Source organism: Thamnophis sirtalis, unplaced genomic scaffold, assembly GCF_051295495.1.
Source record: "Thamnophis sirtalis isolate CommonGarterSnake01/CBP01778 unplaced genomic scaffold, rThaSir2_p1.2 scaffold_1, whole genome shotgun sequence".
NCBI classification, from domain to species: Eukaryota; Metazoa; Chordata; class Lepidosauria; order Squamata; family Natricidae; genus Thamnophis; species Thamnophis sirtalis.
This window is the reverse complement of record NW_028261381.1, coordinates 111,274,219-111,298,213: the sequence shown is the minus strand read 5'-3', so window position 1 is coordinate 111,298,213 and position 23,995 is coordinate 111,274,219. Positions and strand designations below refer to the sequence as shown.

The 23,995-nt window shown below is 35.3% G+C and overlaps 1 protein-coding gene across 3 annotated transcripts in view; it reads left to right on the top strand.

The window, feature by feature from the left end:
* NUMB (NUMB endocytic adaptor protein) overlaps positions 1 to 23,995 on the top strand; it is a 70,883-nt gene that overhangs the window by 32,067 nt on the left and 14,821 nt on the right. For 2 of the 3 annotated variants that reach the window (XM_087721978.1, XM_087721986.1), the window contains exons 2-4: positions 5,968 to 6,110; positions 18,425 to 18,499; positions 22,451 to 22,483. In XM_087721978.1, coding sequence (XP_087578104.1) covers positions 5,985 to 6,110; positions 18,425 to 18,499; positions 22,451 to 22,483 — 234 coding nt within the window. In that variant the 5' untranslated portion in view covers positions 5,968 to 5,984. Of the gene's footprint in view, positions 1 to 5,672; positions 5,826 to 5,967; positions 6,111 to 18,424; positions 18,500 to 22,450; positions 22,484 to 23,995 lie in introns of those variants that run through there. The other variant, XM_087721969.1, reaches the window with a different exon arrangement.

Sequence of the window (23,995 nt, the reverse complement as noted above, 5' to 3'; positions counted from 1 at the left end):
TTATACTCCAAAAATATGGTAAGCATTATTAAGTTCTAAATGCTTTCCCATTGTATGTGGCAATGGTAAATCAAATAATTATAGACATTGAAATTGCTTCTTGGGACTATCTTTACATCAAATATTTCCCTCTTAGCATATTGCAGGCTATTGATAGTTCTTCCTCCGATTTTAAAACCACACTCATCTCCTTCTAATCCACAATCTCTCCATATACTCTATATTCTGCATATAGGGTAAAGTATACAGTATATATTGTATTCAGCAGCGGCCCCCAACCTTTGTGGACAGAGATTATTTTTGTGGAGCACAGGGTGTGTGGTTTCGTGTGCTGCCTGCATCCCACGGATGGGGCTTCTCTTGTTTGCGCGGCCCAGTTTTTGGCATGCTGCAGACTGGTGCCAGTCCATGGATCAGGGATTGCGGGACCGCTGGTATACAGTATACAAACTTTTGCCAACCTAGAGCTAAACTACTTTGCCATATTACATTCAGATTGGGATTCCCTGAACCTTATATAGGTTTTACATGAGATTTTCCAGGCTTCCCATTTTTTTAAGTACAGGTAGTCCTCATTACAATGGCACTGAAAAAGTGACTTATTACCATTTTTCACACTTACAACTGTTGTGGCATCCCCATAGTCACCTGATCAAAATTCAGATGCTTGGCAATTGATTAAATTATATTTAATTGATTATATAAATTATATTTATGACAATTGCAGGGTCCCAGGGTCATGTCATCGCCTTTTGCAACATTCTGACAAGCAGAGTCAATGCGGGAAAACCCAATTCACTTAACAATTATATCAACAACTGCAGTGATTCACTTAACAACTGTGGGAAGAAAAGTCGTAAAATAAGGCAAACCTCACAAATGTTTCACTTAGCAACTGAAAGTTTAGGCTCAATTATAGTCGCTGTATATCTCATAGCTTATGGTCAACACACTGCAAGGCCTTTCTGTAATGAATGAACCACATGACTGGGGTTTTTTTTTATATCCTTGAATTTCGCAATTATCCATTACACATCAGCAATCATGTATCTTGATTTATGACCCTTTATAAAGAAAGCCATCTTAAACATCTGATTTTTTTTTCCATATAGATTTTTAATCTGCATTGGATGATCCTAAATATTATTTTGCTAGCTTGTGAAATTAAGGATATTGTATGATAGTTTGCACACTCTGTTAAGTCTCTCTTCTTTGGTTATGGAAATGTAGACGGACCTCCGCCACTGTAGTTGTCCAGATTTGCTGACATAGTTTGGTTAGAACCTTTATTGACTCTTCCTTCAGTTCTGAGAATTGCTGTTATGTGGAGTGATACGGTAAATCTGTTCACCCTGAAAATAAACCTGATTGCAGAAGAGAAATTATTTGCTTGCAACATGTTAAGCATCTGCAAAAATATGAGATTTGGGGAGTGTTTCTTCTTACGTTACGATTATATTATCACTTTTAGAGTATAGACAGCTTTCAGTGTGAAGATTGTGATATAAATATTTACCAGTATTGCATCCTTCCTGTGTTGTAAACTTCCTGTTATCAGTTCATGTAAGATTTTCCAGATGAGAACTGTTTAGAAATGAACAGCAAGTAGTGTTAATAATAATGGTATACTATATTGCAGAATTGTTTTTTTGTCAGATTCACATGTTATCATAAATTCATGATTTATGCTAGAATGTTTATTTTAGAAAAGAAGTAGAGCTGTGTATAGCTCTTGTTTCAATACAAACATGCTTTCTGTCCAATATTTTCTCAAGTGATAGTCTCGAATAATGACACAGACTAGATTCAGTATAATGAATAATTTAATTATGGCTTATTAAACCACTATTGGTTGCTTTTCAAAATCACCTAGTGTTTAAGAATCCTTAGATTTGGGAATGTATAGAAATTTTGATAATAAAATAAAAAGATATAAGATGTGGTTTAGAAACTAGCAAGTAGCTTCACACAAAATGCTAAACAAAATAAAATATATTACTGCAATGTATAAGGAACTAAGGATACGGAATTCCTTATGTCTATATTTTGATTTGCCAACGTCAGTAGTAATATTATATCTCTGGAGCTGGATGTTGTTTCCATTTCTAATTAGTGATTAAGTATTTAGTTTGCTTTCTGTTACTTTATCATGAGAAGAATTCTAGGCTTCTGAAGGAGCCAACATAGATCAACTTAGATCATGAAATTATAAGAGTTGCTTCTGAATGGTATTCCTGCCCTCCCAAAACTTAGATGTTCACTAGTAACACTATGAAAAATACATCAGGTAAAACAAACAACATTGTTGATAATATTTTCCAGAACAGTTGGCAAACACTGTTCTTTTAGCATGACCAACACACTTTGTATAAACAGTCCCAGGGCTATTCCAGTTTTGGTAGGGATTTGTTGACTGGTTTCACAAAAGTAGACCATTTAAATGTTTGTTCTGTAGGCTGAATTGTATTTTTTTTAAAGTTGGAAAATAAAAAGCTGCTAGACACTATTATCCAAGTATAAATGTTTTCTCATGCTAGATGTAAATGCTGTAAATTTTAAGTATATTCTGTTTGCTTTTCCTGTTCGTATTTTCTGTTGAACTGTAAAAATTCAGAATTATGTGGGTTGTGTTATAAGCTATACGTCCCATATTTACCATTAAATAGCAGATGTAGAAAAGAAGTGCACATCAGAGGCAAAATGAAATTTCTGATAAACTTTAGTGGTAGTTTGATTTAATCACAAATTTTAAATTGAATATATTCTTGCCAAAGTTTAGGAAAAGTAAAATAATTTCATGAATATACATTGTATATTGCCTGCTAAAATTAAGCATTTGAAAAGCTGTGGGATTTGCCTTTTAGTCATGCCAAGAAAGCAAACTGTACAGTTTGTAACTATATTTGTAATAAATGTGACTGAGCATTTGAATAGTACCAAAATTAAAATACTGGGATCATGGCGATCCAGTATTTAAAATCATGTAAACATTTTTCTATTTGGTCACATTTTATGTTATAATTTCAAATTAAAAAAGATTATATTTCTGAATATATATATCAAAATATGTATAGATCTTGGGTTATAATTGACAAAGGCTATTTGGTACCGTATGTGGAAATGAATAGCTTCCATATATCAAGCTGTTGAATCTTTCTGGATTTTAGCTACATCTCTAAAATGATAACAATCTTAAATGAAGATGGAAAAGAGTTCTCATGATGAAACCAACATATTATTAAGCTTCTAAATTTAGACTCCTGACATTTTGGGGACTGATGGAACATTAGGAATATTAAAAATATGTTAAGCATTACTACAAAAATATCTACTATGGTATGTCCTACCATTCACTCTAACTTCCTGATACTTTATGTACTATTTCTGTGTAGCTTTATATTTTTTTTATTATTATATTTTCAAAGAAACCAATGGGGTGCAGCTACTCTATGTGTGCTCTCTAGCCAATTTGATACTGGTCTTCTGAACCGATTAAATTTTTCCTCTTCTTCCAAAGGAGGCTTGAAATGAGTATTGTAAAAAGTCCACAATTTTCCAGCAGGTTTATTAATTCTACGTATAAATTAGCAAGCCCAGAGGCATGTAATTACAGTATGTGGATGAGTTCACAAACTAAATTTTTAAATCGTTGTCCAGGAGTTCTTTCAGCTTCACACATTTGCAGATAAACCCCAGTAAGAAGACTTAACAGTAGAAATATGAATGTGTGAAGCAGATGTCTATAGAAGCTACATTTATTTGACTAAAATGGATTTGATCTTTCACTTAAATTCCTGAAATTTTGCAGCATTTTCCTCTCTCCTTTCATTGTTGCTATTCAGTTATTTGCCTGGTTTCAACTCTATGACTCAATGGATAACATTTTACCAAGGTTTTTTTTTCCTGAATAATTGTGACAATGTACAATCTTGGCTCATTCCTTTCCCTGTTTTGAACCACTTCATTGCTCTATAGTCCATTTTAACTATTCTTTGCCATCATAAAAATTCTTCAACAAGTAGATAAAATGGTATGGTATATATGTTTTTAAAGGTTGTACGAGTTTATTACACATTTGCCTCCTTTGCAGAGATAACACACTGCTGGGTTGTAAGTTTGCAGTAGTTTAAGATTCTAATATGTTTTTCAAAACTACGAGTATCAAACCTGTTGTCCCTCATCTGATACTTGTATATTTAATTTATATTTCTAAAGTAAAGAACTTTGCAATAGTTGCTGTAAAGATGTTGCTATTACTTTCAATTTGTTTCTTCATTTTGGTTTCTGAGAAAGAATGTGTACTTTTAACACATAGTGCAATGTTAGGTTCTTTTCCATTGGTCCTTTTGGACAGATGTTATCCTTTAATTACTGTATTCCTTTCATGGGAGTCATCCCACCAGATTTCCATTAAAACATTTGCACTGAGAGATGAAGCTCAGCTTGTTTTCTTGCTTCCCATATTTTGAACATTGCTGTTTGGACAGTGAAGTTTATGTATTTTATGAGCCAGCATTCTTTCTGATTGCTCTTGAGTGGTTTAATAGGCTCCATTTAGCAACATTTCCATTTTCTGTAGTGCATAATTCTAAGGTCCTAAATTCAGAGTTTTTGTTCTATCTCAACAGGATTCAATAAAAACCCTCCTAATTAGTTTTGCTTTGTCTAAAGTACATGTTGGCTATTCTTTGTGAGGTGAAGCCCATTGTATATGAGCAAACTATCATTTTGTTCCTCAGGCAATGGTTCTAGGATCCAAATCTCTCCAGCTGCCACATTTTGCATAACTACCCTGTTTCCCTGAAAATAAGACCTCCTCGGATAATAAACCCAATCGGGCTTTTTAGCTCATGCGCTAAAATAAGCCCTCTCTCCAAAAGAAGCCCTCCTCGAAAATATTGCAACACAGCAGCAGCCATGAGGTGACCATGCTTGCTGCCTCCTGCACCTCAAAAATAATAAGATCTCCTCGAAAATAGGGCCAAGCGCTTATTTCGGGGGTCAAAAAAAATAAGACCCTATCTTATTTTTGGGAAAACACGATAGTCTTTAATTTGCATGCATCCTTCCTTCCTTCCTTCCTTCCTTCCTTCCTTCCTTCCTCCCTCCCTCCCTCCCTCCCTCCCTCCCTCCCTCCCTCCCTCCCTCCCTCCCTTCCTTCCTCTGGAATAGTAACTGGTGATAATACCATCTAAACCCCCAGAGTTTCAGCTTTCTTCCAAGATTTTACATATCTGTGATAATATGTTTATAGTTGTTATTTACAGAGCCAGTTTCATCTGTAGGGCTCTGAAAACTTCTTAAAATCTTGCTGTGCAGAATATCTTTTATATTTCTAGCTTCTAGTCCATAACTCTTACCCGCTGCATTGGCTCCTCTGTGTCTTCCTTCTAGAGAATTGCTTTCACAGTCCATTTCTCTGGTTGAGAAATTGCTTTCACTGTCCATTTCTCTTGTTGAGCCTTTTTTCCTTGAACTGACAAATCTTTGCCTTTCTCATCAAATCTGGTTGCTCTCTGCTGGACTCCCCCCGCCCACAAGCACTTGCAAGCTCACATTTGCTGAAAGTATACCTGGGATTGTTTTTAGAAAGGAAGAAAAACATGCTACAAGTAATGCAGTTCATAATTGTACATTATGTTAATTGGTCCTCACTTTGTCTTTTTAGAGCACCACAAATGGGAAGATTTGTGTTTCTTTCCTTTCCTTTCTCTTTCTGTTACATTAGCCAGCTATATTCCTGACTTAAAAAGAAAAATTATTACGGACTCACCTGATGGATAAGTAAATTCCTGTTAGGTTCCCCTATTTTCGTGCTTATTATTGTAAGTATAAAAGTAAGCTTATTCTTTGGACTAGTCTGTATCAGATGTTTATTTGTAAATTATGATACCTTTAACTTTTTGTTCAAAAATAATGGAGAAACATATGGTAAACTTAAATGTTCTTTTTCTTTCTTTCTTGTAGGGCACAAAAATTGAGCAATGAATAAATTACGACAGAGCTTCAGGAGAAAGAAAGATGTCTACGTTCCTGAAGCCAGTAGACCACATCAATGGCAGACGGATGAAGAAGGGGTTCGAACTGGGAAATGCAGCTTCCCAGTTAAGGTAAATTAAGGTTCTCCATTCTTTTTGGGCTAGTAAGCACATTTGGATTTTTGAGAAAATGTCCGCATGGAAATATATAGAAACATACGCAAACATGAAACCCCTTTCCCATATTTGTTTTTTTCCTTCCATCTTGTTTGATGTCTGCTGTCACCCCCAGTTTCCTAGAGCAGCTGTTGCTTTTTCTTTTATGAATTGAAAAAACAGCAGAAAGTAAACTGAGGGCTAAAGAGAGGAGACAAATGAGGAACAAATTTGTGAAGGTGTCTGTATTTATGTGTGCAAGAGTAAGTGTGAATATATACGAACAATACGTAAGAAGTAAATAAGTGGGTGTGAGAATAGGGGGACCAAGAAGGAGAATTTCGTGTTTATGTGACTGTTTAAAGACATACCTCTGCCTCCTTCTTTCATTTCTAAGAATGTTTTGGATTCATACTTAGCTCTAGAGATTGTGCTGCTTTTCAAAAATCATTTATGTTCCTTTTTTAAAATAAAGAATAGGAAGATTGAGGACTTGCCAGGCACTGGGAATGTTCTGGCCCTGAGTTGCTATGTTGGAAGTGAATAGATAGATAGATAGATAGATAGATAGATAGATAGATAGATAGATAGATAGATGAGGTTTATACATTGTATTAAGCCCCAATTTAATTAATCATGGTTTATTGGATGTAAAGCACAGCTGCCTAGGTTTGCACAATTCCATGGTGTAAACCACAATTTAAAAATCATGATGGTTGCTTCCCATAACATGTTTAAGGAAAACACAAATCAAATTATAGCTTAAAGCAGGAGTTCTTAGACTGTAAGTCATGACCCTCTCCCAGTAAATATAAGGTGGATCATGGATTCCTGGGTACCTGGAAAGGTTGAAAGCTGGGTGGAAGCTGTGAAGGAAGCTGCAGCACTTTCAGAACTATGATTCCTGGTTATGGCAGGAAGAAGGGAATCAGTGTCTTATGTGATACATAGCTGAGGAAAAGGAGAAGTACAATCTGGTTGCCATTTGCCTTGGAAGAAAATTAACACTCTGACTGGAATCTTCTGACAAGAAATCATCTGGATGAGAGTTGGCATGTTTTGTGGATTTAGCCAAAGTGTAAAATTGGTGATTCCAAACTTTGGTAGTTGGAAGGGTTGAAAAACAGGCAGGGAATAGAGCATCTGCGGAAGCTACTATGATAAAGAAAACATGCTTCCAAGACCCCACCAGGTGATATTGTTTTACTGAGAGGACCTGGAGAGCATGCCCAGTCTGCCATATTCAGTATGAATATTGAAGGTAACATGCCACATGCTATGTAGGGCTTTAAAGGTGACATCTGACATTTTGAATTGTACCCAGAAAGCTGCTCGGAAGCTGGTGCAGCTCTCACACGGCAGTGGTATTACATGGGCATATCAAGAGGTCTCCACTGCTAACTCTACTGCTGCATTCTGGACTAGCTGTGGATTTCAAATGATCTTCAAGGGCAGCCCTGTGTAGAATGCATTACAATAGTCCTATTGGAAGGTAACTTAGGAATGAGTAGCTTTGAACAGTGCACCTCAAACTAGGAAAAGGCTCAACTTGTGCACAAAATGTATTTGTGTAAAAGCTTTCCTGACCATGGATGCTACCTGCTTTTAGAGCTGAGCCATGAGTAGAATAGAACCTCTAGATTGTGTACCAGCTGATTGATGAATTATCAGTCTAATCAGATGGAGGTCACTAGATATGGGAGATCCTAAAACTCACAGCCTCTCAGATTTGTCAGGGTTGAGCTGAAGCCAAGTTATTGAATCTAGACCAATGTAGCCTTCAGGCACTAGGAAAGCACCTCAGTGACATCACTTGGGCACCCTGGGGCAGAGATATACAGCCAAGTATTATCAATATACAGATGGTACTTTACCCTGTGCAAATGAATCATCACATCCAACATTTTTATTAGATGTGAGAAGAAAGTTGAGCCCTGATTCATCCCATAAAGCAGGGGTCTACACTAGATCTCTCCCCTACCTACCAACACTGACTGGAATGGCCTTGGATGAAGAACCATTGAAAAATTTCCTTCCACTCCAAGTTCCATCAGCTGGCTACCATGATTAATGGTATTAAAACCTGCTGATGGATCAAATAGGGCCAAGATGGAAGTGTACCACTCTCATCCTGGGCCTGTAAAAGCTCATCCACAACCGTGATTAATGCCACCTTGATATTGTGTCCCAATCTGAAGCCTGACCAGTGAATCCAAATTATCAATTTGAAGAAACTGTAGCCTACCACCTTCTCAACAATATTCTTCAAGAAGAGAAAATTGGACACAGGATGAAAATTGTCCAGCACTGCTGTGTCCAGTGATGAGCTGTAGAGAAGGAGACAGAACACTGTCTCCTTCAAAGCAGGTGCCACTGTTCCGTCTTCCAAAGAAGCATTCTGGATCCAGAATGAATTATCATACTGGAAAGCTTATTTTGTAAGCCTATTAATTGAAACACTGTTAACCTTCTGCCATGTTCAGAGGGTACTTTAATAAAAATGTTCCTATCTATTAAATAAATGTTCTCCAGATTGCTAGGATTATAAAAGCTTCTGCATTTCTTTCATGTTAGTCAGAAATATATAGTTTTACATAAAAAGTTAATTATAGAAAATTGCTAACAAAGGCAGAAAGTGTGATTCACACTAAAGAGTGACAAAAATATATATACTTATTCTGTTTTCCACAGGGAGTCCATCTTCTCTGTGAGTAAACTCTTCATATGCCTAGTGTCTTGAAATAATTTCTGATAAACAGAAGTAAGCTTTACATTATGTTTCTAACCCTGTTTTGTTTTTGGTTTCTGTGGCATTTTGATTTCTTCAGATGGGAGGAAGGAACAAATGGTTGCATGAAAGGAAGCAATTTTAAAAGGATGCGAAGGGAGACTACATTTCATAACAACCTAAAACAAGCTGGGCTGATAGAAACCAGGTTTTATAGTCACCAACCTCCTTCCCATAGCCCACTACTGGTCTGTGGCGTGCATGTGCACATCTCCACTTGCACAAGCACAGGGTGAGTGTGTGCTCATGCACATGGAGCTGCGCTCATGTGTGTATGCTTGCTGGCCACTCACATGTAACCATCCACTCCCCCCCCCCCTCACCAGGCTACAAAGCTGGAACTCTTGGTGAACTCTGTGCTAGGGGACATTTTAGTAATACTCTGATCCTAAATTAAGCAAAAGCGCAGGAGTTTTAAAAATACTTCATATCTTTTACTGGATTTATGAGATATATATATATATATATATATATATATATATATATATATATATATATATATATATATATATATATATATATATATATATATATATATATATATATATATATATATATATATATATATACATACATATATATATATATATATATATATATATATATATATATATATATATATATATCATAAATCCAGTATATATATATATATATATATATATATATATATATATATATATATATATATATATATATATATATATATGTATATATATATATATATATATATATATATATATATATATATATATATATATATATATATATATATATATATATATCATAAATCCAGTATATATATATATATATATATATATATATATATATATATATATATGTATATATATATATATATATGTATATATATATATATATATATATATATATATATATCATAAATCCAGTATATATATATATATATATATATATATATATATATATATATATATATATATATATATATATATATATATATATATATATATATATATATATATATATATATATATATATATATATATATATATATATATATCATAAATCCAGTAAAGGCCTTACAAAGCTAATTGGCAAGTAGGTTTTTGGCAGCATTTCAAGGGAGATAAAGGTGGGTGCTTATCAGCCTTATCTCGAAAGACTGTAGCAGACTTCTGTCGGACTCTTTACAAACTATTTGTGACTCATTAAGGGCTGTGAATGAACATAAATCACAGCCGTTGAAATAAAACAAGGGTTTTGGGGACTCAGCATGTCATTTTTACTGTCTCAGGAAGCCTAGGTCGGAACAGTTCCAGAAACCACAGTTACAAGAAAGCCTGGTTTGGCGTTATGTGCAAATGCAGAGTATATATATATATATTTTATATATATATATATATATAAAATATATATATATATATACTCTGCATTTGCACATAACGCCAAACCAGGCTTTCTTGTAACTGTGGTTTCTGGAACTGTTCCGACCTAGGCTTCCTGAGACAGTAAAAATGACATGCTGAGTCCCCAAAACCCTTGTTTTATTTCAACGGCTGTGATTTATGTTCATTCACAGCCCTTAATGAGTCACAAATAGTTTGTAAAGAGTCCGACAGAAGTCTGCTACAGTCTTTCGAGATAAGGCTGATAAGCACCCACCTTTATCTCCCTTGAAATGCTGCCAAAAACCTACTTGCCAATTAGCTTTGTAAGGCCAAACGGAGCCCAGAGTCAAAATGGAACTTCAAAGGTTAAACTGACCAGAACGAACAAAGTTGCTTCCTGAAAAGGCTCATATACCTTTACTCCTCCTTTATGTCTTATGGGAGGGGCCAATCATCTCCAAGCCTTACTCCCGAGTTGCCCCTTTTGTTTTAACTGGTCTTGCCTTCTGGCAGCTCTGCATGCGTGCACTGGGAACAGGTGCCCCCTGTTTCTCTGCCTCGCTGATGTGCAACTCTGGAGGCTCCGGAGGCAGCACATAATTCCCAGATGGCCTGACCCCCTCTCTGCCCCTAATGCAGAGCCCTCAACCGAGCCTTCCCCAGACTCCAGGACTGGCCCATGTTCCTCCCCAACCTCCTCATTGTCTGACTTTACTGCCAGTTCCACAGGCCGCCAACGGACCACAACAGGAACAAGCAAGAGTCAGTCTTGCAGGCAGACAAAATAGTCATGGATTGTTTTCTAATTCCTGCTAAATTTCCACTGTTGCTTTTATTGTAATCTAGGTAGCACCTCTGTTGTGCGAGTTGGTTTAACCTTTAAAGCCTTTTATGGCATAGGACTTGCTCTTCCTAAAAACATCTGCCTATCATATGAGATTGGATAGGGCGGGCACTTTCCTAGATCCTTCCTTTGAATGTTGCCATTTTATGGGACCTAGGAAGCTTGCCTTTTCTGTGGCAGCCCCATCTCCCTGAAATTCGTCAGCCTCCCCCCACCCACACTTTTAACATTCTGAAAAGCATTTAAGGCTTGACTTTTTCCTCAAGCACTGGGTTAATGTGAGCTTCGTGAAATTACCTGTTGTGGGCTTCATGGGAAAGTTTAGCTATGGTGCCATGTTTTTGGTTTTAATATTTTTATTGTACATGGATATCTCTTATCTCTTGATTGTGAGCCATCCAAGTTGGTACAACATGGTGGTCCTGTTTGATTATAAATTACTTTCCAGTATTTGTGTTTGTGGGTTTCTTTTAATGACAGATTCATTCACCTATCTGCATCTCCTTTTGTAAGAGTATTATATATTTGTACTTTCCTAAGTGCTTTTTTTTCATTTCTGTGAAATGAATAAGGCAAATATGGGTTTTAATATTTGGGGATAAGAAAGTGCAGCTTAAAAAGAGTTCTCTTTTGGCTGCTATTGGATTACATGACTATAGACAGGCAAGGGCAGAGACAATCGTAATTCAGGTTCCTGCACTGAAATACAGCAATGCATGGTTAAAACTAGGATGTATAAGCCATGGTTTAACATTGGGGCATTTTCTCAGAGAAACTATGATACTTCATCTGAGACAGATCACATTAAAATGAAATTACCAGCTCACCATTTGATACAAATCTGATTAAGGTATAAACTAAATGTTGTAAATAAATATATATATTCTCCCAATGTTTGGAATGGTTTCTTTTGTGAAACCACAAAGCATTTTATGAAGATGAATTTAGATTATTTGTAGGTTTTGAAGAGGCATGAGAAAAGACAGACATAGTTGAACAAAGTACTTGTGTTTATTTTCCTTTTGCAAGTAAAAATGCTTTCACATTTGTATCTATATTTTGCCCTGTAGTAAGTCTTTGTACAAGAGTGTTATAAAACAGCTTTGAGTAAGGCTGAAAATTCTAAAATGTCTAATGGTAATTTTAATCCACATAGACAACTGTATCTAGAGATTAATTTTGTAGTCCCAACTCCGATGCTTTCTTGTTAAATATCACCTGCTTATTCTTTGCCTTGATACACTTTAGAGATATAAAGCACTTTGAATATGAAGCCAAAAGGGTACTTTAGAGTCAGCATAGGTGCACATGCCCCACCTATCAGTGCTTCTGTAAAGAAATAATGTCTTTTCCCAGCCTTTCACAGTAACGGCATGGTGCAATGAAAAGTTGTGTTTGAGTTAAGGAGAGGCTGACAGCATGCCCTTGGCCATTTCTATGTTGGTTTCTTCAAAGGCATATTTTCCTGGGATTGTGTTGCTACTATGGGAACCAGAAAAATATGCAGTTTCTTTAAGGGGGGGGGGGACCCATAGATGTAGCATGCACAATCAAGACCCCTTCAAAGCACCTTTTTGGCTTTGATTGTAAAGTGTAGCCGATCCTTAGTTCATACATTGCCTTAAAACCATATTATAAGTCATTAGTTTTGTATTGTCACTAAGATTTGTACAAATCATGGTTTAAGAACTTGCAGGTTTCATTGATTCAACAAAAATTGCTAAAACAAATCTTAGATTAATGTAGATTAATGTGAACCCGAACTATTGTGGTTTGAATGCTTGATAAAGAATATTCTTAAAAAGCTAGTTTTGTCAGCTTTTTAAACAATTACTAGAATTCTTTGTGTTCCCAAAGTGATATTTATCTTCATTTTCCTTTTAATAGTTTTACTTCATCAAATCAAATTTGGACTCTTCACAACATTTATGATGATTGCTGTTTCTCAGGGTCATATGATCACCTTTTGCGTCCTTCTGACAAGCAAAGTCAATGGGGAAGCCAGATTCATTTTACAACTGTGTTACTAAATAAACACCTGCAGGCATTCACTTAAGGAACTGTGGCAAGAAAAGTCGTAAAATGGGGCAAAATTCACATAACAACTGTCTCACTTTGCAACAGAAATTTATGCTCACTTTATGTTTCATACCTGATTTCGTGTAACTTGAGAGTTGACTTAAGTTGACTCAGTAGCATTGTAGGGAGAACGTGATAAAAAAGATTAAGAACTGATACTGAGGTTTTCATTTGTGGCGGAAGTCTCATTTCCCCCTCTCTTCTACCATTGTGTTTTATTTAGCATTTTTGAGAAGCTTCATTGGTTCATAAAAAAGATTTATGTAAATAAGCTTTTAAGGAGTGTTGCAATGAACTCTGTTCTAGAGACTTTAAAAGTGTAACAATAATTAGAATCACAAACCCACGTGGCCTCAAATAAAGTATGAAAGTTAGTTTGCAGTGTTTAAATAGCAGGAAGAAGTCTTATAATAAATAAACATAAGAGTCTGGTTGAACTGAAGAAAATAAAAACTACATAAATCACGAGACTGGCCAAGAAGGATTTTAAGAAAGACAGGGAAAGAATGATTATAATGGTGTTTTTAAAACATATTAAAACAGAAAATTGGTTTAAGGCAGCAGTTCTATTCATTAGTAAGATGCAAATGAAATACTTGAAATTCTGGAAAGAAAAGATTTTAAGTTCCTTTCTTTGAATTTGTGGAATAGTATAGAGTCCGCTGCAGCGTTCAATATGCAACTCAATTTTGCTGGGCATGTTTTTAAAGTGACTGATGGACGAATTCAACCACTAAAACTGTGTTCTTCTCTTGTTCCTACACCAGTTTGCTGAGCTTTAGTTTTGAAGTGTTATGCTTGCCAATTGTTCTTCAAGCAAACTGGTGAAATGTAAACACTACTGATTATGGTTGACTTGATTGGAAAATACTCAATTTCCTGAATTGATTGGGTATAAATTTAAATTACTTACAAGTATATAAGTTGGATCTGTATATCCAACTGTCTTTTCCATTTTTCTTGGGTAAGGAATATGCAGGAGGAGTTCTATTTGCTCAAGTTTAAAAAAAGTATGCTCCTTTAATTTTCTGACATTAGCGTCAATGTCTTGCAGTACTATAATCCCTCGGTAATAATTTTTTCTAACAGCTCTATTTAGTTCTTGTGTAACTACTGAATATCGATTAATAAGCCAAGTCAAGACAACCCTGACGTCCGTATTTTTCTATTTCCTGGTAGAAACACCTAGTATTTGTGTACTGTGCTGCCTTTTTTTTTCACAGTCGAGAGTTGTCTGTCCAAGAGTTCATTAAAGCAAAAAAAGGCAAGGAGTATTTGCAGTGGAATATTTGCAATGAGCCTGAGAAACAGCCTGTCAGAAGGCGGTAGCCAAGAAAGATCAAAAGTCAGGGAAGATTATAAAACGTTCTTAAACCCTGTATTCTGTTTGACTTTCCTTTTGTAACAAATACCGATTGCTAGTCAGGAAGCTGTTTAAAACTATTAAAATGTCAACTGTACATGGAGACCTCATAATTTTGCAACTTTTTCAGGGTAAGTAGCATTTTTCTGGAAGGACTTGAATATGCATAAAGAATTTACTTCCAGGGAAAGTGCATTCTTTCCCTTGGCAAGTTATTTTAGCTATTCTTATAGTGCAACAATAATATTTTAGCTGCCTTTAATCTAAGCGACATAGCTGGAGTTTTATCTCTGTTCAAAAGAATGATTTTGAATAAGCATACAGCATTGCAGGTGTTTAGTTCTGGATTTTTTTGTTTTAAAACATGAATTTTTCAACCAGTGTGATAGCCAGTGTGGGACTAGCCTCAAGGAGACCTGGGCTCTAGTTCCCCCTCAGCCATTGAAGTCTACTTGGTGACCCTAAGCTGTCAGATGCTCTCAACTCAATCTACGTTACATGATTTACAAAGGAGATAATACTATGTATGCTGTTCTGTGGCATTGTCTATGGAAATTCTCAGTCATCCAGGTCATGGTTGTCCCAAAGGTGCTTTTTCAAAAGGCAACCGGACTTTCTTTGTTTTGCTTGAAGATGCTTTACTTCTCATCGAATGTGTGATGAACCATTGTAATAATTTATTAAAGTTGTATGCTGACTGGCTGTCAATGAATTTGGGTGGCTCATAACAATCAAAGAAATTACAATAAAATCACAAAAACATAAAATATGATAAAAGATGGTAAGTGTGACAGATCAGACTGAGTGACACCCTGAAGCCAGGGTGTCACTCTCCCTCACTAAAGGCCCAGGTGAAGAACTTAATTCTTCATAGTTCTTCTAAACAAAAGCAGGATATGATCTATTTGGATCTTGGGAGGAACCGTATCCGAAAGGACAGGTGCTGCTATGGAAAAGTTGCACTTCCAGGGTCACGATAGATTATATTATTAAATTGAAGAAACCCAAAATGTGCCAAGCCAATCCTCGAGAATCATAAATGGCCAGGCAGATGCTACGGGAGACAAGTGTCTCTCAAGTAGTCCTTCAAGTACCCCAGTCTATGCCCTCAAGTAATCAGACCATATTTATAGGTAACAACCAGCACCTTGAATTGCACCTGGAAGAAAATTAGCAACCAATACAGCTCAGAAAGCAGAGTTTTTACATGACTTGCGCCACTGCATTCAGGTACAGTTAACACTTCCAAGTGATCTTCAAGGGCAGCTCCCTCTAGATCACATTGCATGAGGTGACTAAAGCATGATTGACTGACTGACTGACTGAAGGATCCTCAACCTAAGAAAGGGTACACTTGTCGGAGTTGGGTAAAGGCTTTCCTGGCAACAGCTGCCAACAGTTTTTCAAGCAAGAGCTGTGAGTCAAGAAGACACACAGATCAGGTACCAACATTGAAAGGGGAAGTACAACATTGAAGGCCAAAGATGGAACATTCCCAGATCTAGACCCAGATATCCATAGCTGCTAATTGAAATTAATTGGTTATGACTTATGTAATGATCCCTGTTTTCTAGATTTTTTTTATAAAAGTGGTAATAAGAGCACAGCCAGGTGACACAGCTGTGGCCAATGATGAAATTATATATGTTCATGGTGCATAGTAATTTTGACGTGCCAGCTAGGCAATGATAGTTGTTATGGTGACAACGTTAGAAAACTGTTTATAGTATGTGATTGATTGATTGATTGATTGACTAACTGATTATGACATAAAATCAGTCTTGATTCTTGGCAATGCGAGTGGTTGAACCATACAGAATGATGTATTCTTAGTCTAAGCCTTCAGAATAGCTAACTGTGAACTACTCTGAAGATTATTTTTTTTCAATCGTATAAAAAGGAATTTCTTGTAAGTTTGCATTGATATCAGATAACATGTCAGACAATAAGCACTCAAGGTGATTCTAGCAGATTGCATTGAAACTAAATTTTCCAAGCACATATTAAGGATGTGGAATTGAAACTGGAAAGGGTTGCATAGACTGTTGACTCCAATCTCTTGTTCTCTTCAGGAATTTAAATGAAAGCATCTCTGATAGGTTGCTGACTGAACACATCCAGTGAAGTGGAACCCACCATCTTCCAGTTAATTGATTCTGTTGCCAAAAATACTACTATAGCTAGAATTTTCTTCTAACATTCACTCAAAAGCTGTCTTTACATTATACCTAGCTTACATATATTTCAATCTTGAAAGGTGGAAAACAGATCTTGATGATTTGTTTGGTGTTGTTTCAACTGTTGGAAATGTATTATCATTATTTTCTTCTCTTCTTAAAATTGAATACTCTACCTATGATCACAGTTTCTGTTGCTAAGCAAGACTGTTGTTAAGTGTATTTTGCTCCATTTTAAGCTACAGTTGTTAGGTTTTCTTGCCACAGTTAATTAAGAAAATCACTGCAGTTGTTAAGTTAGTAAAACAGTTGTTAAGTAAATCTGACTTCCTCATTGACTTTGCTTGTCAGAAGATCACATGACCCAGGTACACTGCAAACGTCATAAATATCAGTTAGTTGCCAAGCAGCTGAATTTTGATCACATGACCACAGAAATGCTGCAATGGTTGTAAGTGTAAAAATGGGTAACTTTTTTTCAGTGCTATTGTAATTTCAGAGGGTCACTAAACTAATGACAATAAATCAAGGACTATCTGTATAGTCCAATTCTTCCAGTACAATTCAAAAGAGATATCGGCTCATCTCCAGCCTTTCTTCGAACCTGTCCTATTTCTCTGAATACTTTTTTCCTGGGTGGAGGTTGGCCTAGAAACCTTCAAGGTACCTTCCAACTCTTGTCATTCTATTATGTTTAATGTGTTCTGCCTGAGAAATAGGCAGTGTTTAAAGTGAAATCTGAGCAGTATAAAACAAAATGAAATATTCATAGAATCCTTTTGAATTTTCAATATCTCTACATAAATGTAACGTAAATATGATCTGTTTCCCACAAAAAATATTAAAACTAGATAAAGGTAACCTAATTAAACAAATGAATCAAAAACATTATACCTGTTCGTTGATATATTCAAGAAAATGATCCAAAGCGATATATTGTTGTGGGGCAAAAGTATGGATTTTTCTAGGATTATCACTTCTTTCTAAGGGGAAATTAGAACCAGGTGTTGAGGTCAATGAGATGATAATTAGATGCGAGTGTGTGAGATCCTGCCTTATTTAAAGAACAGAATTCTGGTCTGATCTTCACAACATAGGTATGTGGAAGTGTGTCATGACTCGAAATAGGAGGACCTTGCATTTTACAAAATATGCATTCCAGCATAAAACTCTTATCTGTGAAATATAACCTTGGTAATGTTATGGTTTGGGCTTTTTTGCTGCTTCTGGATCAGGACAGATTGCCAACATGGATGGAACTATGCATTCTGAATTGTTACGGCAATTCTACAGAAAAATGTCAGGATATATGTACTTGAACTGAAGCTCAAAAGGAACTGGGACACACAGTAAGAAAACAAGCACACAAGCGAGACCAAAGAATGGTTAAAGCCAAAGAAAATCAATGTTTTGAAATGGGCAAGTCAAAGTCTTGCCCTTAATCTTTTGGTCACTTCATGTGAGGAAGGCCTCCAACATCCCTGAGTTAAAGCTATTCTGTAAGGAGGAAGGGTTCTGTTTTTGCTTACAGGCCTCACTGTTTCTTGATGTTTTGCAGTATTATGTAAGTTTACTTTGAAATTTTGAATTGTTGAATCTGGATAACTAGATACAGGTCAATTGGTCTGTACAAGATCTTTTAATATAATATCTTTTTCTTCCCTTTCATTATCAGTATCTGGGACACGTAGAAGTGGATGAATCCAGAGGAATGCATATATGTGAAGATGCTGTGAAAAGACTAAAATCTGTATGTATACTAATCTATTTTATATGTTTCCAGCTTCAGATTGCCATGCCTTTTTTTCCAAAAGCAGATCATTATTTATTAAAATAATAAAAGTATTGCATATTATTACTGAGGAATTGCAGTATAGCTTAGGAAGATTGTTGAAACAATGGTCCTGGATTGTAATAGCTATCTGACACCTTAACTAATACTGAGAAACTTTGATTTTCAATGTTGAAATGTTGAAGTATGATGTATCTATTGTCCTTGAGCTCATTATCTTTATAGTAAAAGCATCTTAGCTATTTGGAATAATTATGTATCTAAGCATACACCAACATTACACATATAGTACACACACACACACACACACACACACACACACACACACACAGAGGTTTTCAGAGGTTTTAGAGGTTTTCAGTTAAACAGCTGACATTTGGTTCATAGAGCAGTTTTCATTCGCAACATCTGTTTTCACTTATGTATGAAGAAATTGAGGGGGAAAGGATGGGATGAAGATTGAAGTCCAGATTCCTCACTAATAAAAACAGCATATGCCATAATGGTCTTCCAACTGGTGTTGTTAGCTTTTGCTGTTTACTATTACATTCTTCTGGAACAGCAGCCTAGATTCTAAAACTAAGCAGCACAGAAAATTTGTTTATAGAAACTACATGCAGGACAATTTAAAATACAATAATTTTAGAAAGACACATTTGTTGGGTGACCTCAAATTCAGACTTTCTGAATAAAACCCAGTTGTAGAAGTTAATGTCATCTGAATTTTTCAGTTGTGTTTCTCTTGACTAAGTTACAAGATGCCATTACTACTCTTAATATATTTTCACCTAATATTAGCAATATCTCAGAGTAGAAAGATATTTTTTTAACTGCTAAATATTTTCTAAGCACTTGTACGAAATTGAGCCCATGCAGCTTTTAAAAAACATTGATCCGTAATGCTAATTTTAACGATTTTCCACCCTTGAAGTCCTTTTTTCTCAAACCATATTTTACTAATTATTGAAAGAGGCTTCTAATGTTAAATGGGCATCCAGTAGTACATTGCTTTTGTCACATAGATTAGTTTGTTAAAAACATATCTGAAATGCAGTTTCATAGAGTGAACTCCCATTTTAACCTGATGTATTTCCTTAGGCTTTCTAAAGTTCTGAAATATTCCATGTTGGGGAAGGCAGCAGTAGAGCCTAATTTTCTTAAAACACTCTTTAAGCCATTTAGAGGTGGTTGAGTCTAGATTTTCTTTTTAAATGTAGCCATGTTATATTGACACAACACACCGAACTGTGAATAGCCGCACCCTTTTTTCTGTACTGTTTTAGACATTTTAATGCCTGTTTCTTGCTTTCAGTTGGTGCATTCACTGGATTTTGATAATTAGTGTACAACAAAAAATTACATGGAACATTTTCACCACTCCAAAAGATATACTCTGTTTTCTTTTTCTAGGGATACTCATTCCTGCTTTTCCTTTTACATAGGGGAAAAACATATCCAAGCTCAGTTAAACTACAGAGAATGGGAATCTTTTTGTTATTACCTATTCCGTTATGAGGCATTTCATTACTTCTATTTTCAATTGTATTTTGAATTGCATGCATTGGTATTCAGCATTGTAAAGTTACAGTTAAATGGAATGCTTGCTTGGAAATACAATTAAATCATTTTTAACACTGTATTGTGCTAACTGCTTAAATGTTGGTCTACATTGAATTCTGTTGGCACGAAAAACATGTCAGACAGTTTGTCAAAACAGTGAATAAATTTTGAAAGGACATGATGGCATGGTCTTGCAAGTAATAACCATTGTTAATAGACAACCTAACATATAGGAGAGAAACTGTAGAATGATTGATTCTGACAGTAGGGAGGGCTGTGATATTAGATGCTGTTTAGCTGCTAAGTGGGAATCTTTTTTCGACTTGGTCTCTCCCAATCTGTTCGTGACCGCAGCTTCCAAAATTCCCAACACATCTTTATAGTTCCTTCATACTTTTTAATTTAGCTAAAGTTGTCTTTAGTGTTGATGTTCTAACATGTCAGGCTTTTGTTTGTAAGTATGATACATTTGTTAATATATGTTCTTGTTTTAGCAGGTACGAGAAACATAGTTTTATTGTATTTAAAATATTAGTGGTGTTTCTGAATATTAACTTCCATAGCTATTCTAAATCCACTTTGCATGCTCTCCACCAATACTGTCTCTGGATCATCTCAATTTTTTCTATGTTAACATTTTCTAAAAATGAAACTAATTATAGTCTCCCACACAAGATAGCTTCTGGTGTACCCTCTGAAAGATGATTATATTGATATTTAATGCTTAACTTGGCAGTGTGACAGTCATTTTTAAAAACTATGTAGCTTTATGTTCTTATTATTCTCAACAATTATTTGGGAATCCTGTAAGGTTGTACTGCAATAATAAGCTACTTTGATCACTGAAGCATGGTATCTGTTATATATTTTTTCCATTATGTGTTCTGTCTGTGTCAGCAAGAAAATAACTATGATGATTGAAAGAAATCCATTGTTGATTGTACAAGGGCCTAAACTATAAACATCAGAGAAATCCATAGGCATGTGACAGATATGGGAACATTTAGAGAAAAAAATGACAACTTGCAGATTTCTAAGATGGGGAAAAATACTCAATTGCAATAGCACATCATATTGATGGAGAGGTTTTTTCCTAACTATCATGAACCTATGAATTTGGAAGGCTATGATCGTACGAATAAAAATATTTCATATGCCATACCAATGATTATTACACGAGCATGTTAAATTCTTGTTTCTTCCATACCTTATTAATGATTTTAAGAAAAATACATTGAGGCTTTTATTTGTGATTAAAACAGGTAAATAGCTCTAAAATAAGCTTCATGTAAAATGTATACTAAGTCTACCAAATTTAATTGCATATCAAATTGTAACATCCATTTATTTAACTGGGCATGTTAAATACACATTGCATGTTACGTCTGCAAACTGGAATTTGGATAATATTGAATAATAAATATAGTAAAGAGGAGATAAATTGTGCTGTGTAAATGGTGATGTTGGGTTTCAGCTTTCTAGCCAGTACTGGCAAAAAGAAATGAAGGTTGTCATTCAGAACATCTGGAACAGTGCTTTTCAATCTTCCCACTTTAAGCTATGTGGACTTCAACTCCCAGCTGCTCTGGTTACAGAATTCTGGGAGTTGAACTCCACACAACTTAAAGTTGCAAAAGTTGCTATTCCAGTTTTTAGTAGATTACTCATTTTCCTTGACAGTTTCTGAAAGAAAATTTACAGAAAGAATAATTTGTGTGATGTTAACAGGCATTTAGTGTGAAGCCTTTTTAGAGAAAAACATTTAGATTCTACTGAGCAAGCCTTGGCATAAAGATGCTCTACATTTTTGCCAGATCAGCTTTAGAAATATGAATTGAGAATAACCAGATGAGTATATAGGCTTGAACACTTTTAAAGAGCAATTCTCCCCCCCCCACCTTAGCAATATTCATGCTGTTTGATCTCTGTTAATATTTCCAGTTTTCAAAATGTCATACATTAATCTGTGTGTTCCAAATCATCATCACCCAGTTTGAAACGAGTCCTTGTCTGCTGCCAAGTTTGGCTTGTAACCCTACTAAAAGCTAAGGGAACAAACAAAAACGAAGCAAACATTTTGCATGAAATTGGATCTGATTATTCTTCCCCCCCCCTCTTTCCACTGATTTCAGAGCTATAGCCTGTCCTAATAAAAGTCCATGTAAAGCCTTTTATATGCATTTTCATGGGACTTTTCACATCTGCCTGTCACATCCACTATGGATAACTCTTAAGCATTCCCTATTTTCCTTCAATCCCCATTTTTATATGTATATGTTGGTTTGAAACCTTGGGACACTTTAGCTACCTACAGTAATAGCATTCGACTTGTCCCCCCTGTTCCTCCAGGAAAGGAAGTTCTTCAAAGGCTTCTTTGGAAAAGTAAGTTTAATGATTCATTGTCTTTGTGCTGTAAGGAGTTACATCCATAGTATAGCATTGTGATATGTATGACATCCTACAAAATGGATGGCAATAAAGCCTGACTTGGGATCTTGTACAAGGTTCTCCACTCACCCCTCCCTCAAAGGTCTCACATTATCATAGATTCTGGTCAAGCTAGAATCTTTTGGGCTACATAATTTAGGGTTATATTTATAACTTACATTCAGTAAAAAGTAATTTTAGAATTAATGAATGATTCACTTACTGTTCAAGAGTGCTGATGTTTCCAGCTCTTCTGAGTGTATGCATTTACATTTTCCATCCTGTCTTTTCATAAGGTGGCCATCAGGGTAATTTAAATGCATTATTATAATTTTAGAAAAAATAAGTATTGAAACAAAGAAAAAAAAGGAATGTCAGACACAGTGCAGCAAAATTAACAGTAACAAAGAATGGTGATATTAGTTCTACATCGCATCACATTTAGGGGTGTAATACCACAAAGAGAATGAGATATAGTCACAAAACTCTTGATTCAGTGGCTAAACCAGACAAAACCATAGAGTGACAGACATCAAAAGATGAACTCTGATGCTCAGTTCAAAATAAGCAGAAAAGTTCAGAAGACAGGGTTGAAACCAGTTCATTGAAATTGCAAGGAAAAAGTATTGGGCCAAAGATTGATTATTTTTTTGCATGGATTTTGCATGGAACTCTTTAGCTTTTGAAAATAAGAAATCGAAGTTTTAAAAAGTTTGCTTTTCCATACATAAATTCAAATAGAGTCTCTGAAATAAACCTGATGCCCTTCTATGACTAAAAGTGTTTCCTTTCTTTCATTGCGCCTTATTGGTTAAGTAACATTTCTTAACATCTGTTGTGACTACTATACTCTACTATAAAGTTGTAATCCCTTCTTGGAATGGGAAATTTTACCTTAGCAGTAGGACACTTTTAGATATTCAACTGACTTCACATAATTATTTTGTAATCCTTAATAACCCTCTCTATATGAAAGTCCAATTTTATCCTTATTTTGCAGATAGAAGCTATGATTGCTTGCTTAATGCTACTTTAATTAAATTATGACAGAAGTGAAGTTTGAAGGGAAGATAGCATGATTCCCAGTTTAGTATTTTTATAACTACAAAAATCAAAGCAATCCAATATTTGAAGCTTAAGCTTTGGCATGATTCATGATGAAGACACTTTACTACATAATTAGATGAAAAATCATAGTACAATTATGGCCAAAAAGGCAGAATATAAATGCAAAAATTAAATCTTTTTGATAAATCTGTATGCTATGATGTATATGACAATCTTTTACCATACATGTTTAGTCTTAGGCTAAATTTTAAAGCTGTAAATAGGTTCACAGTAGCTCTAAAGATGTACACTGGGTGAAAAAGCAAATGAAACAACTATTGAATATTCTTTTTTACTGCAGTGAAAAAGTACCAAATTAACAATATTTTAGTCACTGATCTGCCAAGTTATATAAGCTGA